The sequence below is a fragment of the Corvus hawaiiensis genome, chromosome 19 (genome assembly GCF_020740725.1).
Source record: "Corvus hawaiiensis isolate bCorHaw1 chromosome 19, bCorHaw1.pri.cur, whole genome shotgun sequence".
NCBI classification, from domain to species: domain Eukaryota; kingdom Metazoa; phylum Chordata; class Aves; order Passeriformes; family Corvidae; genus Corvus; species Corvus hawaiiensis.
The window spans coordinates 2998765-3016110 of NC_063231.1; the positions used below are offsets into that span (position 1 = coordinate 2998765).

The 17346-nt window shown below is 40.5% G+C and overlaps 1 protein-coding gene across 6 annotated transcripts in view; it reads right to left on the reverse strand.

The window, feature by feature from the left end:
• Positions 1 to 17346, reverse strand: part of CEP112 (centrosomal protein 112) — a 158266-nt gene that overhangs the window by 56582 nt on the left and 84338 nt on the right. For 5 of the 6 annotated variants that reach the window (XM_048323684.1, XM_048323681.1, XM_048323682.1 and 2 more), the window contains one exon: positions 3874 to 4104. In XM_048323684.1, coding sequence (XP_048179641.1) covers positions 3874 to 4104 — 231 coding nt within the window. Of the gene's footprint in view, positions 1 to 3873; positions 4105 to 15320; positions 17169 to 17346 lie in introns of those variants that run through there. The other variant, XM_048323686.1, reaches the window with a different exon arrangement.

The window sequence follows — 17346 nt, forward strand, 5'->3', positions numbered from 1 at the left end:
AAATGTTCTCTAGGGCACATTATCAGTACCTTATTTGCAAATTATATGCAAGTTGCTCAGAAAATAAGTATCCAACTAGAGGACACTGTCTGAAAAGTTTTGAAAAGGGCCCAATTACAAAAACATTAACTTGCAACAAAACTGTTGTATAGAATAATTATTCCTAATTAGGGAAGTGGTCACTTACAGAGTGACCTTAACTTTAAGGTCCCCAAGCATCTTAGTTTTACGTGGACTTCGCACCAGATACAGGTGGAGTGATTGCTACAGGTGAAAACTGTAAACATCAGATTTGATTTAAAATCACAGAAATCTCAGCGTACAACTAACATCAACATCACTAAAGCCCACAAGCAGGATCTGCATGGCTCTGGCCAGGTTTTGTGCCACCTTGGAGTCCCATCTCTCCAGAGGGAACCACTTCACAGCTTACTTCCATCAAAACAATTGCAGTCCCAAAACTAAAGTGTTTAACTTGTTTTTGGGGTTTTTTTGACTACAGCTCTGTCCTGTAATCAAATGTCATGTGTGTTCAGTACAGTCAATACACAAAAATGTGAATTACTTCTCCACAAGAAAAGCAGCACTGAAAGAGAATTAGATGTTCCTGGAACCTGCATAAACCTTCAACAGAATGAGTCAAAATATCTATTTAAATATAGAAAAAAAGTCAATAAAATGCTAAATGTTGAAAATTATTTAGAGAGGAAAAAAAAACCCCACCATCATCTTCTCCCACTCCAATTTACTCATGTGTGCTGCTCAAAGGGAGCTTTTTTATGAGATATTTTCAGTGTTCCAAGGTTGCTTCCTTTGAGCATTGTTAGCCTGTCCACTGCTCTGCTCAGGCCATGCTGAATGCTCATTTCCTCTGCCAAGAAAATCCCACAGAACATTACAAACAGCGGCGGCGGCCAAGCCCGACATCTGCACACACTCAGACTTTGTCTCCTGCTCTCAGTCATGCCTGGCAAACCTGGAAATGCTCCAAGTCCACTGCACCTGGCTGACGAGTGTTCATGCCCCAAGTGCTGCTGATGCAACCTGGAACACACCTGGCCCTGCCCAAATCACGCATCAGTAGAGCCCAGCTCCAGGTCTGTGTGTTCCCGAATATCAAACATGGAATGGTCCGGGTTGGAAGATGCCTAAAGCTCATCCAGTCCCACCCCCTGCCATGGGCAGGGACACCTTCCACTGTCCCAGGCTGCTCCAAGCCCCATCCAACCCAGCCTTGGACACTGCCAGGGATCTAGGGGCAGCCACAGCTTCTCTGGGCACCCTGTGCCAGGGTCTCACCACCCTCACAGGGAAGGATTTCCTCCTAATAGGACAAAACACTGCAGGAAAAATGATCCTAAAACTTTGGTCAGCTCACCTAGATATGTACAGAAAATGCTGAAAATGCATCAATATCTTACAGGAGCAAAGCAGGAAAAAACAGGCACAATCCTAAAAATGTCCCAGGAATCTCCAAAAGACACCGATCCTGACGAACCCTGGAGTGTAAAGGGAACGCTCAGGAACTAACATGACAATAAAGAATGTCCCAGCTCTAAAGCTGAGATTTTCAAGCAACAGAAAGTTACAGACCTGAATAAATCATGTGTCCCTAAATATTGAAAAGCTGTCCACAAATACCAACAAATATTTAAATGATCAGTGTGCCTGTAACGAAGACTCTTCCTTCCCCTGTCTCTGCCTCTCACTCTCCTCCTTCCCATCCCCACGGCAGCAGGACTATGGGGAGGGCAATGCCAGAGGAATCCTGGATCTTCTTCTACCCATTTGTACTTTTGTTTTTCTTGTCACTGAAGTATGAATCATTTCTTTTGTATTTCCTCATGTTCACGTTAACAACAGTCCACAATGACACAAAGCAATCCACACAGAAATCAACATTATTCACAGAGCAGATCACAGAGGAATGAGATCCCTCACTTGAGAATGGACTGACTTTCAGAAAATCTGGACAGTCAGATGTTCCACACCTAAACTGTGAAATTCAGCTTCCCATTGGATTTTTAAGGAGTCTTCACAAATTGGCACCAAAAAAAGTAACTTTAGAGAACAAATTTTTCTCCCATATTGTCCTAAATTTCAAGGTAACCTGGTAGAAAATATTTTCAAAAACAAGTTTCAAGGCTCATGCTGTAATTAAGATGCTTTTTTCCCCCTCTTGGATAAAATCATCTTCATCAAAGTTCTGTGGACTGTAATAGGATCAAGATTTGAACTAAATTAGCTGAAACTGCTACTTTTGAGCGTTAAATGGAGTTTGCCCTCTAAGCTACTTTGAGTTTTGGATTTTGTGGCCAATTGCCACAGTTCTACAATTGCAAGACAGAAATGAAACAGAATGGGGAAATGGAGATTTGAAGGTAATGCCAGGTATTTTCACATGTCTGTGAAAGACTTTTCAACAGAGATACTTTTTTCTTTTCCCCTCCTATCTTTTACTCAACATGTGCTCTTCAGATTAGGGTAAAATAGGGAAGTAGGTTAAAGAAAAAACATACAATAGCAGTTAATATAGCTTAAAATTAGCAAATTTTTTGAAAAATAGAAAAAAAATCCAACAAATTAAAGAAAACCAGTATTTCTGACAGAAATGACAATTCAAGACTATTAAAGATATTGCCCTATGAAGGATTATTTGTAACTTTAATTTGAGGATGTAAAGAAGTTAACTTTTCTTTTGCTATACTACACATGTAAAAAAAGATCAAAGAAAGAAAAGAATTGAGACTCAAATTCCATTTTTAAGCAAAAATGACAATGTCTTCCTGAGTTAAAATTAATCCTTTAATGATGAATTTCAAAGGTTTAAATACTTTCTGTGACCTTGGCTTTAAATAATTATGCCAAGCAGAGCTTTCCTTACATTCAGAAAAGATTCTGAATTGTTGATCACAGCCATTTTAATGGCTTCAGGCTGGCTGATTTCCAACATAATCCTCCGAATGCTCTTTAAAATTACAGACCAAGAACCTGACGCAGGTAAACGAAATGTCACTTGCACAAAGGCTGCTCAAACACTCCATGCAGATTGTTAATTTGTGCCACTGCACACCCCCTTGCACGAAAATGTGTGATTTAGTACCTTAATGCAACGTATAAAAGACACTTCAACAACTATCTGCTTACACATACACAGTCTACCATAAATATTAAGTAGGGTTTTTTTAGTTTAGCTTTTGAAATAAAACTTGCATGTTTTAGCTCCCTAATGGGGGGAATACTTGAATTCAAGACATGGGTCCAACGGATGCTCAGCAAGCAGGGATGTGGGCAGTGACCCCACAGAACAGAACGGGAGGGAAGCCTTGATCAATCTGAAACACTAATTTCTATTTTCAAATCTTACCCAGAGTCCTTTCTCACTTGATGTACACAGGTAAAATTAGACCAGCCATTGTGGCAACCAGACACAATTTCCTTGTACTCTGAGCCTGAGTTTTTTCCTCCTTCAGAGCTCACCCTCTTTTTTAAGGTAGAAAAAGCTTGGCTAGGCAGAACCGCCCTTTCTACTGTCTCTATTCCAGCAAAGAAAGATTAGCCTGGTCCTGGCTGGCTTTACCTGTGAAATCACCCGTGGTTTTAAAGTCCTGTTGGCTCCTGAGCACCCCATGGCACCTTCCACCCCCGCTGGAGGTGCTGCCCAGCCCCAGCATGTCCAGAGCAAAGGCTTCCATCACAGAAGCACAGAACGTCCCACACTCATGCTGTGACTCTGGCATCTCATGGTCTGCATCTGTTTTGTCAACTCAAGTGACCCCTAAACATTTTTCCTTAGGAAAACGTTGCTCAGCTGACCTTTGGGGTGATTGCTGCGCTTTTGCCCCATGGAGCTGCTCTTTGTGAATCCCTTACCTTGTCCAAGGCCGCCTCTGTCTCTGCTGCATGCTTCTTTTTCAGGTCTGCTATCACTTTTTCCATCTCCATCTTCACACTGCTCAGTTTTGCCTCCATGTCTCGAGCTGCCTTCAGCTTCTCCTCGTCCCGCTGGAGGCTCAGGTCCAGCAGCTGCTGGTTCCGCAGAGCATTTGCCTCAATCAGCTCTTCCCTCAGCTTGTGGATTTGGCCCTCCAAACCAGAGATCACCTGAGAGAAAGAGCAAACAAAGTGACAAAACCCAAACCCACAACACAAAACCCACTTGGTTTTCTCTGACAGGCTGTTAGCTGGGGTAGGAGCAGACTCAGAGGATGCTCTGTGCCTTTTCCTCGCCTTTCTTCTTACTCTTCCCTTTCTTTTCATGCACACGGATAAATACAGCTCCTCCCGCCCAAAGCACTGCTAAGATGGACATTTTTGGAGGAGAAATTGAGTTTGTGGCATATAATCACTACATACCCTATCCATGCCTTTTTTTTTATCCTTCAGAAATGACCTGCTGCCTTCCAGTGAGCTATCAGAGTGTCACCAATCATTTATCAATTGCTGCCAGTCCCTGATGGGGGCACACCAAGGGGGAGGGATCAAAGTGACAAGGATAAAGCTGTGTTACTCCTAATCCTACAGAATTCACTCTGCTACTTTACAACAGGAGTAGATACACACCTATTACTTCAGATTGCACTTGCATGTAACTCTCACTAGCTACTTTTCTAACTCCATTTCTTCTGTGGGTTCTTCACTGAAGTACAGGAGCACCACACCTGGGACATAAAGCACTGTCCTTACAGCTAAGTGTGAAGCATGACACTGAAAGCACATGGATGTTTTCATTTATAAATGTAATTCTGAAAATGAGTACTTTGACTAGAAAACTCACACAGGATTTCCCCCTTTGTCCTCCCTGTTTCACAAGAAACTTTGCAGCTCCCCGGAATTCTTTCACAGAGGATGTGACAATACTGAGAGCAGAATCAAACAAGTACAGGTGGCTCAGCTCAACTTACTAAAGGTTTCACAAGAAAATCTGAGGAAAAGCAGTGTATATTTAAAGTTCCCATTGTCCTGGAATTCCAGTTACTGATTCTAGAGCTCTGAATTGCTCCTTCTCTCCAGCTACTATTTTTCTTCTTCAGACACTTTTAATACACTGTCTGTACTCAGCTACACCATCTATTTGCAGCCTCTGAGAACCACATTACTACAAAAGTTTGAAAAGGAAACATTTGTTTCTGACCAAAGTTGGGACATGAATGACTATCAGATCTATTGCCTTGTACATTAATCTCCCAAGACAGATTTCTATAAATACTGTGATCTGAGAGAGGAAAAAAAATCAAGGCTTGAAAGTTTGCCTATTTTTGAAGCGATTTGAACTATATGGTGTAATAAAAGACGTCTTCTCCCTTCAAACCTTCAGTTTGTCCTTCAGCTATCACAGCTGTAACATGTACTAAATAATATTAACCATCTCAGAAACTCATTTTGCTTCCATGCTTTCTTAATTACTCACTGGCATTAGTCCCTGCTATGTCAAAGGTAAGGTTGTGTGTATGGTGGAGAAGGAATGAGCACGTCATTTGTGTACAGAACCCTAACACAGGCCACATATTTCAGCCCTATCAGCATTATCTCAAACATATGTTCCATATACTGTAATCTGCAATAGATCCTTTCCTTCCTTTCCTGAGCTTTTCCTCTACACATGTTTAATTTCTTATTAAATCTGTATACAGACTGAAAATGTAAAGTACGTCTCAGTATATAATTATAATCCGCAATGTACTTTTATAATTCTTTCGGAAAATGATTTCATCTCCAGATCACAAGAACATGACAGCCTGCCTTTTCCTTACCCAAATCAGCACTAACTCAACGAAGATAAGAGCTGCAATTGCTGATGGATGATATGGTCTGAGTACCAAACTGACACACGGACAATTTGGGGTTTTTAACAGCTGCCCCAGTGCAAGTCCTGCCTGGAATAGTCACAATTATATTTTAATCTGTGAGAGTTCTTCTTGAAAGTTCATTCCCCCACTTTCCTTCTTTTTTTTTTCTCCTTTCTATTTTAAAATAAAAAACTTCCTTTAATTACACCCCCAACACACACACATAAGTGAAACTACGGAATTACACTGCTCAGAAGCTCCCTAAAAAGTTGGTTAAAATATTTAGGGTAAGAAATCAAGGCTAACTTTTTAAAATACAAGGAAAATTCATTCATAAATGACATTACAAGCCAAAATAAAGACTGGGTGAATTCTTGACTCAACTGTTACACCTTTTAAGCTTTACTTCATTCTTTATTCAATGGTTCTTATACAAAGCCATCAGAAAATGAAACACAATCCCACGTTTTTTGTAAGGAGGAAGTAACAGCTCCCGGCCTTCAGAGCCAAAACTGGGGACAGCTGATAGTGAGCTGAATGTTATAGGTAAAGTAGCAGTAATTAATATGCAAAGGAGCATTAATGTTGGACCTAATAGATGGCAAAAGCAGATTTGGTTCTACTAGGGAAGAAGAAAGACTCTGAAGATGGCAGCGAAACTAATATGATTAAAGGAGTCCCTTTGGAGCAACTTCACTGCGAGTAAGATGATGTTAAAAGACATCTAATCTCTCCAAAGTGACTGGAAAAAGCTTATATTGGGCATCCCAGACACAGTTCTTGTCAATTACTTTCAAATAAGTCCAGTTCTCACAGCCAGATTAGTTTTTCCCATAAACAAAGTCAGTGGCAGAAGCAGCTTACGCCCGAACAACTCAGTGCCTGAGACAACTTTGTGTGACACAGATATCTCCCAACTGCTGCGGAAATGAATCCCAAACTTTCCAGCACTAAGACTCTGCTATTCCACATGCCAGGTTTAATAAACTATTATTAGACTTAAATGTAGGCAAATTGGGGAAAAAAAAGCCCCAAGATGACTTAACTCTCAGTTGCGAAAAATCTGTGAAATATAAAACTTATGAGCAACTGTCTTTTTCTTAACGATTCTGTGGGAAAATAAAAGCTGCAGTTACAAAATCTCACTTCTCAGGCTCGAGATTCGAGGGCAGGATAGTTTCTTTGTAACACTTTCTCAGTATTGGTTTCTCAAATTCTCCTCTGGCTGCCCAAATCTCTGTTTGGGAACCAAATTGTTTATATGCTCCAAACAACTGCCTGAGTACAAGAGCTGCTGTGAGAAAAACACACCTTAAACACCCCATCTAAGCAAATTATTATTGTGCTAAACAGGGATTAAACATAAGAAATAAAGGCTGACAGTACATAACAGGGCCAAAATGTTACTGCCACTTGCTGCCTTTTCTGGATCAAAGTGTTGTAGTCTCTATTTCGGTTGTACGGGTATGAGCACATGAAATAAGAGAGATCTGTATCTATTTTAGAAAGGATGCAGAAGTTTGTAGCAATTCCCAGGATGGCCATGCCACAGGAACATGCCCCAAACAAGGAAGCATTTTGTAAAATGACCATTAATCCACATACAGGACAACAAATAGCAAGACAACACCAGCTTACACAGTATCCCGAATAAAACAAAAATACAAACACATAAAGTGTGTGACAGAGCAGAGATTTCATATGAGTTTATATGACATACTTGTACGTCCTTTAGATGAAGGAACTGCTGGCCAAGGTGGTGATTTCTATTCCTGTTTCAAAGAAATAACTTAGAACTCTAACTAAGAATATCTGTGCTGAAATAGTGTCATAAAAAGGGTGGGTCATAAGCCCACAGCAATTTGCCTGCAGGGAAAAAATAGACTTGAAAGAAAAAGAAGGTTGGTCACTCACTTTGGCCTATTTAAAATGCCAATAAATGTACTGCGTGTTATTTGGAAGGAAAACATGTGCTCTTAATTTTAAAAAGTAAATTGCATAAGAAAATATAAAGTTGGCAAAAAGTTTAAATTAAAATCTGTTGCTGATGTCTGAAACTCTGCTCCACTTACAGGCAAACAGGGATGAGAAATGGACCGAATGACTATGTTCTAATTAAAAACAATGATAACACAAATTCCCTTTATTTTTCAGGAGCTCCTACTTCACCCCCATGAAGCATTTCCTTGGATCAATTTCTGAGGAAGAGGCTGGAGCATGACGGCATCTTCACACTCATGGGGATGGAACACACGGAGCTCACTGTCTCAGTGCATTACACAGCAAACCACATGCACCCATCACCACGCTCAGCTCCAGTGTCCAGGGCATTTTAAAGTCACAAAAACAAGGCAGTGGAGAGTTAAGATGAAATGCACTCCTAATTTATTCCCCAAGGCGCAGATCTAGAATCACTGAGGTGTTGCTTCAGCAGATTTACAGTAAGTGACTAAGATCTCCCAGAAGATGAAGCTGAAGTAACCTCATTGCTCTGTCTTGCTGGGAGCACTCAGGCTGCTGGAACAGAGCATCACTGTTAAACACCCCTGCACTTCTCAAGGGGCTCCTGACAACTCTTCAGACTGAGTTTCAGAAGTTTTCTGTGCTGGGCTAACTTGGCTCCAGTCAGAGATGACTGCACAGGGCTCACTTTGCTGTGCTTAATTTTGCTGGCATGTAACATTTAAAAAAAACCTACAACAACTTCCCCCAGAACCTCTGAGCAGTAGCATGGACTAGGCTGGATGATCCCAAAGATCTCCTCTAGGATAATAACCTCAAGTATCAGCCTGTAAGTTACAGCCCTATTTGACCCACAGATAAGCAGCTTCTGCCTCTGTGTGCCAAGACCTTCTCAGCATTTCCTCCTCTGGAAGAACACTAAAATGAGCAATGTGTGCTGTGAAACATCAGCTGGGCCCTTCTGAAAGGGACATTTGTCTCTCTGTGCCTTGTCACGCTGCCGTAGTGTGACAGCGACGGATGAGGTATCCATAACATTTGTTATTGGGCACTGGATTATTTTTGAAAGGAGATCAGTCCAGTCAAGGGAAAGGCAGTCTGTAGTAAAAACAAATCTCACTTTGATGATGAAGAAGTGAAAGGAAAATAAGGAACGAAGGAGGAACACCCAGTGATTCAGTGGCGACTATGACTCCCTTTTTACCCATGATCAGTGCAGTGTCCCAGAAGAGAGGGATGAAGTGTCCTGTCCCAGACACGCAGCAACCAGTGGCACATTTACTGCAAAACACCTTAGAGGGGATTATCTGCTGAAAGTGGGAATCTGAATGGCTTCAGCTTTCTTGTGAGCAAACAAAGCTTTATCAAATGCTGGGAAACAGGTCATACAAGTTTCTCTACAATCACAAAAACAACCAATGCATTTAACATAAAAGAAGTCTGAAAAATAAACAAATATTTGCAGCTCTAAGCTTAGAAAAAAAGTGTAGCTGTAAGAACTTCAAATGTGTGTAATGTTGATTTGTGTTTAGAACAAAATTGATTTATATTAATGAGTTTTTCTACTGCAGTTCTGCAAGGGACAACAATCCTCCCCTTAGCTGATCTTACTCTGGTTTTCAGGAACTATGCTCATGAATTTTACCCTCTGGACCCTGCCAGCCAAGGCCCAGGCACAGTCCTAATGGCTCTCTGATCTTTTCGTCCACAAGTCATCCTACTGAATTTGACTCACTGGTCCCAGTATACCTGCTTTTCTCCATGCCAAAGGAATTCCAACTGGCCAGTCCAGCCACCTGGCAGCTATTTGTGGCTCCTTTGTAATGAACACAATCATGTCCATTTAAACAACTATATTAAAAAATATATTCTATACCATGGCAATTTCAATTAAAATATGTAAAGAACTTATTATCCTTTTTCTCTCATGACTGGTAAAATCAGCAATTTGTCAATATTATGAATCATTCAAAAGATGTGATTTCATTTGCAAAGAAAACCAGTGGCACATTATCACATGGGTAATGATGTGGCAGAGCACAAATTAGCAGGGATAAGTAATAAACAGCTATTTAGTTTTCGCAGCACAGTCTATTACACTGTCAAGTTTAAATGCCTTTTGGGTAAGAACACACAGGCCCATAAATGTGGTATTTAAAGGAGCAGATAAAGGAAATGGTGTGAAATGAAGTGAAAATGAACAACAGTTCAACGACTATAGTAGGTTGGGCTCAGTTCCTAAGAGCACTGATCATTCCAAGAGCATGGAGGTGTGCAAGCCCTTCCAGGGAAAATCATGGAAATTAGCACCCCCACCATTATAAATAGTCCTGGTCAGTGATCTAGGACTTCCTGGAAACACTAAAATATCAGCTTCAACTCTCAGAGATGCATTTTATTGTATGCTTATATAGTATTTTGTGCATACTGAAGTGTTCTCGTTCTTGAGGGGAAAAGAAATCCGTCCAGAATGTTGGTGCTATTGCAGAGCTTCTTAAAAAGGAGCCATCTTCATCCTATTTATCTATCTTTTTTTTTATATATCCTATATGTGACTACATTGCAGTGATTGGGGTGAAGTTATTAATACATTCATAAGCGAAATGTTCTCCGTTTATAAATCAGGCTGGATATGATCAAGTTTAGGTCTTGGAGGGAAACTTACACAAACCAAAGCTGCACTCACTAACCTGCACTAACCTCACTAACACTCACATCACACAGGGAGGGGCAGATCTTGAGGCTCACCTCACACAGATGAATGTCCAGTGTCAAAAAAACTTCAGTACCAGCAGTGCAGGTGCAACTAAGGGTGAAATATGTGCAGTTCAGCAGGGTCAGAGCTCAATCCCCATATTCCAGGATTTATGCAAAGGTCTATTCACTCCATCTCCACACAACCTCAACTTCTCTCACCTTTGCAAATGTACCTCTGACATCTTTCTTGAAAATACCCACTGGGATTTGTAAATGGAGGTGTTGAGCTGCTAACTTACATATTTATTTTATTAATTTTAATGGCATTAAGCTGCTTTTAAAGGTCAAACCTCTTTGGTAAGATTCTTTACTTGGGCTATTCCAGCACTGTGCATGCTCTGAAAAATGCCTCTAACATTTACAAATCTGATAGAAGTTTATTCCTACTAACTCTGCTTATCCTGCAGCTACCAGCGTCTCAGTTTGGGGTGGGGACTGGTTTAATACCACCCTACCTGTACAGTGATGCTGGAGGGTAAACACCACTCAGCTCTGGTATCCAAACACCCCCCTCACCACAAATCCTGCACTGAACACCATCCCAAGGAAGGTCCAGCACCCTTCAAGACTAGATTTTACTTTTTAGCAATGTATTTTCTCTGTCTTGTCTAATCCTGTTAAGTACTTCCTGAAACACAGTGGAAGTGTTGACTCATGAAGAACAACAGTTACCTTCTGCTCAGCTCCATTTCCAATAAAATTAACGAAAAATGAGTCTACCTGTGTCATTCCTGCAAATAAATATGCTTAAGCAACAATTAACAGGTGATTTGACCCCCAAACTGTTCACTAACTTTGCCACCTATTTCTGAAAACTAAAAAGAAACAAGAAACACACAGGTATTAAAACACCAGTAGGAAAAGTTACACTGAAAATATTGGCTTGACTCTGGTTTCTACATCTTAGCACATTTCTGAGATCTGTTGTGACACGGCATTAAGGAAAACACAAATTTTGATGATTTTTTTTTCCCAAAAGAAGTGCACTGAAATAGATCTGGACTTTTACAGAAGCCAGTCATCTGCCTAAATCCCAGTTAATGTAAATGGCACTTAAGCTACAAACTGGGCTTAAAAAAAAAGGAGAGGGGAGAAGAAAGAAAGAAAATCAGACATCCATTTGAACAGCTCCACAAAGAGCTTAAAATTAACAGAGCTTATTTTGATTTCTTAATTTACATAAGTACATTTGATTCCAATTTAGTTAACAGCATCTAGAAAGTAGAACTTCATCTAGGTTGGTTATTGTCACTGCCTTCCTAACAAAATGAGTTTTAGTCAAAGGGAAGAACCTCGAGCTTACACATGTAACAAAACAATGCAGAGAATTGATGAGCCAAAGGATTACTCACCGAGTTGAATTGTGATAAATGTAAATACATTTTCCATTTAACTGTTCTAAGACCTGTAAGAGACTTGGCCCTCTTGCCTGGGACACTGATCCAGAGCAGATTCTTCTTCCCTGATTTATTGTATTTGCATTGAAACAGATTACTGAGACAAAAATTAAAAATTCCGCCGTCTTTCTCCTCTCCTTTTATCTGATGAAAGGAATGTTTACCTTTGTATTCTTCTTTGTACAAACAAAATTATTCTAATAAAACTGCTAAGGGACCTGCCAGGAGAGGACTCATTACCTTCTGTCTTTCTACACAGAATTTTAATGGAGACTCTCAAATGGGCACATCATAATCTACATAAGTGAATTAACGGAACTTAAATTTGATGGTGACAAGAAAATAAATCAGCCATAAATACCTGTTTAATGCAGTGATCCCCTAAAATAACTTGTGAGAGCAAAATAGAAATAAAATGAAGAGTGGCTAAAAAGTAAATGAAAATCGACATATAATAGCAGGTTTTCTGCATCATACAAACCATAACAATCCATCCCTAAATGATAATTGATGAAATTTACACCAAACACCTTCCCTGTTTTCCTTTATGAAGAACTCTAAAGCTTTAATTTCTGCATTTCAGGATGTGAAAGGAAAATATTCCTCTCAGATGAATGCTAAAGATAAGTTCAGTTCTGAAATAACATTGGAGTAAAGCTTGTTCTGAAAGTGAGGAAAAGCTACTGATATTTAAGGAAGAATAGGAATTTCCTGCAATGGAATCCAGAAATGGAGCCTAAAGATCTCTGCAGTGGACTGGGAAGAACTACCTGTCAATCTCAGAGCATTTTGTGTCCAGCATCCCCTAAGTCAAAGCTTTTAAAAAACATTTGCATTTAAATTTTCCACACATTAAATCTAAAAGCATTAACATTTCCTGAACAATGTGTAATTCTGATTTAAATGCAGACACGATGTATTGCAGATTTAAGGATTACTACAGACATTCATCTCTATGAGGCAGCAAAATTAAACGTATTATAATTCCCAATTTGTCCCCAGAAGAGGAACATGCTGCATTGTCTATGCAAATGTCTTTGCCTGTCAGCTAGAGAAAAGATTTCACTGTAAGTAAAAAAGCCAAAACAACCCCATGCCTCCAAACAACACCTAGAAAAGCATCACACACTTCAATTTTGGATGCATTTGTTGCTCAAAACACACATTTTTTGAATATTCCCAAGTTTTACCCCACGCAACCCATGAGGGTTTTATGATGACTTTAATGGAAATGGTATCGAACACAAAACCTGACAGGACAAACCAAAAACAAGCTGCAGATACAAAGCCTCAGTAATCAGCTGTTCACGCATAAAGTATCTCCCATCTTTGATTTCTGAAGTTCATACTTGTAGCCAAGCCCACTTTGGACAGCAACCCCTGTTCAGGCCTCTGCCATGACCAACTCAACAGGTACCTGAGGAACACTCCCAGTTCATAGCTCTGTCCAAGCTCTGCCCTGACTGTTACTGAGATGAAAAAGATAAATTTTTCAAAACCACAGCATAATCACAGGAAGCCAAATAAGGAACCCAACTCTGTCATTCTCTGGGCCAGCAACAGAAGACTTCAATGCACCACCTGCCCTATTCTCCTCTGCCAAATAATGCCAAGCAGCAGGAACCTCTCTCATTTCTGATGTCGCACTTTTACAGTGAAGGCGACAGTCTTTAACCAAACATGAAGTCCTTGTTCTCGGGTTCATGACTGTCAACATGTGTGGGCAGAAATCCTGAAATCCAGCAGCTCCAGAAATAAATGTTGTGTCATTCACAGGTTTAGACTTGAAAGAAATAATCAGCTTCTAACTGCACAGATCCCTCATTTCTGCACGGCAGCAACAACGGCTGCAGTATTTCTGTTAATCAGTTGTGGTAAATTCTCATTCTCACATTAGCTGCTCACAACAAATAAGAGGAAGAACTACACACACAGGTCCAACTTTCAGCTTTCTCCTTTTCAATTCAATTTTTTATTGGAAGAAGCACATTCTAGTAGACTATGTGTAGTGTCAAGCCTGATATCAAACAGAGAAATGTGTCAACTCCACCTGAGGAGGAAAATCCTGGAGAAGGTGGTCTTTAACCAACTCAGGTGCCAGGCTGGAATTGAGGGCATCAGGTGATGGTACCTATTGCCACATACCCCCAGCTGATGCTGGTTCAAGTCTCCCTCTCTGCACCTTCACCCTTGAGTGCTGGTTGCACTCTTCCCATCATCTCGACAGTGGCTCTCCGGAGTTCAGAGACCTTTTGGAAGCCTCCTGCTCCACAGCTACCAGTTCAGAAAGATGAGATCAATCACAGGATGATCTTTCCAAAATAAATGGAAACTGTGCATAACATTCCTTCCCTTGAAATCGAGAGGGTTTCAGTGTCTTCCTCTGGCACCTTTCTGTTGATCTCTGTCCTTTTCATCCTCGGTTTGTCCTTGAATTCAGTTGATGCCACTTCGTTTTCTGAATGACAAATAGCCCACTGCATCCTGGCGCAGGAATTTCTTCAGATTTATTTATGCAACTGTTTTGGATCTACTGTACTCCAAATAAATATTAATACACAGTTTAAATATAAAAATCTAAATACATACTAAACATGCAGACTCTATGAAATAGGAGTAAAATAAACTAACCCATTTATAATCCATTTATACAGGTCCATGTTTATATTTACTGCTCTCTTCTCTCAAAAAACCAAACCCAAAACACAACCTCAAAATTGCATTAAGAAATCAGGAAAAATGTACTACTCCAAAACGGAGTATTTTGGCAGGGAACAACAGCTGTGGTAAGTGCTTGAAGGAGAAACTGTTGACTGAGGCAGAGCACCAAATGGAGCTGTCTCCTTTCTGTTCAACAGTGAGGCACAGCCTTCTAAGGGGACACAATTTGCAGACTTTTGAAATCTGTTGCTCTCCTTCTCTGGAAAGCATCACTGTTTCGAAGGACACAATCTTACTCTGTGAAAATTAGAAATCATGACTTTGTAGCGCATTTTTACTAACACAAAGATCAGGGAACTAGTAGAGAGATTGTTTCTTAGATACCTTGAGGTGGTAGCTTTGACAAATGGCTTCTGATGCACTTGTGAGACAGAGATTTCAGTTTTCCCCACACACAGGCCTAATTAACACATTAATGAAGGCTATGGCTATAAAGGAATACCAGGGCTGTCTCTGCTAAACCTCCTTGAAACTCAGGCACAGAAAAACAAACATTGCCTTCCATATAAATGGCTGCTTTAGGAGCCATTACTGATTAATCCTGCGTATTCCCTCGCAGCTTCTGATGCCAAAGAAATGTTACCACAAGGGTTTGTTTGCACAGCTTCGGCAATGAGAGTAATCCACCAAGTATCCCACACAATACTCAGGTAGAGCAGGTAAGAATTAATTGGTACCTTTCCCCCCCCTCCCCCCCCCCCCCCCGATTTCTGATGCTGAAACGGTTTTTCCCTTCATTGAACCAGCTCGGCCTAGACGGGCTTGTCCCGCAGTGACATGTATATTGAATACAAATCAGACAGCAGAGCCTTAAATCTGTGTTGCAGCTCTCATTTCCAATTCGAGAACTGTACTATAATCATAAGCTTCTGGTGGATGAAAGGAAATCAGCTCTCTGAATATTAGCTAATGCCACATTTGCAAGTCCTGAAGAGATCTGTGCTGTTTAAAAAAAAAAAAAAAAAAAAGATCATTTCTCGTGAACCTATATATATGAATCGCTTTGTACTGCTCAACTGATAGAAGCGATGCCTGTGCTGGGATTAAACCCTTTTCATCATAAAACCTCATCTGGTTCGGAGTCCAAGTCCATCAAACCTTTTCCCTTTAAAGTCCCGCCTTTGATTCTACATCAATTTATTCAAACCGCAGCTGGGTGGCTGAAAACGAAAGGACAGCATCATTTAAACCAACCATGTTCCTAACTTGAAAGAAGGACTATAATTAAAAAAATGGGCATAAAAGAATGGAAATGGGATAATATTTTTTAATGGTAGTTCAAAGGCCGACAGATGTCAGAGCCTTTGAAGATGTCAGTACACTGAGCAAGGAGTTGCCATTAAATAGTTTGCCTGAGAGGTGAAGCAGCTTTTTAATGACTGAAAAAGCCCTTGCAGACACATCCTTGTGTTTTTAATTTGTCAGAGTTTCTGCAGTATTTTCTGATTAATGACACATGATTATAACTGCATAGCACACATTTTTGTACTTTGTTAAATGAATACTTTATTCCACATTCCTTCAGTGCCAGATAAAAACAGGAAAGCTTTACTACAGAGTCCAAAACTATTCAGATTGCTCAAATATTTATGGTAATTTGAGGGGATTGGCCAGATCCAGAGCTTCTATGTGTTGCTACCTTTTGTTCTTTAATGGAGCTATTACTACTGCCACCACAATGTGTATGCATTAAGTGAGCATGTGACCCAGTAATGCATTGTGCCCTTCTTGTGCCCTAAACAATCAGAGCTTTCATAATTCACTGATGAACAGTCATCAAATCAAAATAACATTTAGAAAAATCCCAGGGTTGATCCTGAACAATACAAACAATGGCTGCCAATGTACTGTAAGTGGAAAATAACTTTTCCAAGGCAAAAAGCATATTGCTAGGAAACATCATGTTCAGAAGAAAAACATCAATATTTAGAAATGCAGATAAAGTCCCCATCTTGGGCTGAGAAGATGCTCCTGCAACATCCTTCATCTCTCTCTTAGCATATGCAAATTATTTCTATTTTCCCCATGAATGGAAAATGTAGTAGCCTGAAACACAGGGACAATTTCTTTTGCTGCCAGGAATAAGCTCTCCCATCACTACAACAGCCTTTCGTGGATGCTTGCCAAGCTGAGCAGGTACAGCCCAGGGACAGCCCAGCCCTGGGCAAGGACAGGAAAAGCCAGCACTGTGTGCCCTGCCTTGTATCACACCTCAGAGCATCACCCACATGAGAACACAGTCATTACAAGGGAATTTGATTAATGTGCTGCTCCTTCTGCTCTTCCAGCCTACATTCAGCTTGTAATTGGATCATAAATAGAAATGTGATGGACTCAGCTAAAAGCGTGCAGAGATTCGAGGTACTGTAGCAGAGCTTTGTGAAATGAGTTGCTGTTCTGCCTTGAACACTGACATGATTTCAGAAGTAGGAATATTTGGCTTGTTGCAATCCATATCCATCAGGAATCTCTCCGCAACACCCCCATCAGGAACCTCCTGGAGGGCAGGGAGGTGACTCTGGACACTCACTGCTCCATGGATCTGCAGCGGGAGATGAAGGAAGCGTGAGCCAGGGGTGTTCTGCTGTGTGTCCCAAATACTGCACAGTTATCCCACTGCAAAAGCAAGCACTTCAAAGTTTGAAAAGGAAAAGAACATGGCTGCAGAGAGAAAAACGTAATTCTGAAATGGAATTCTCCCACATGTATTTATGGAATGA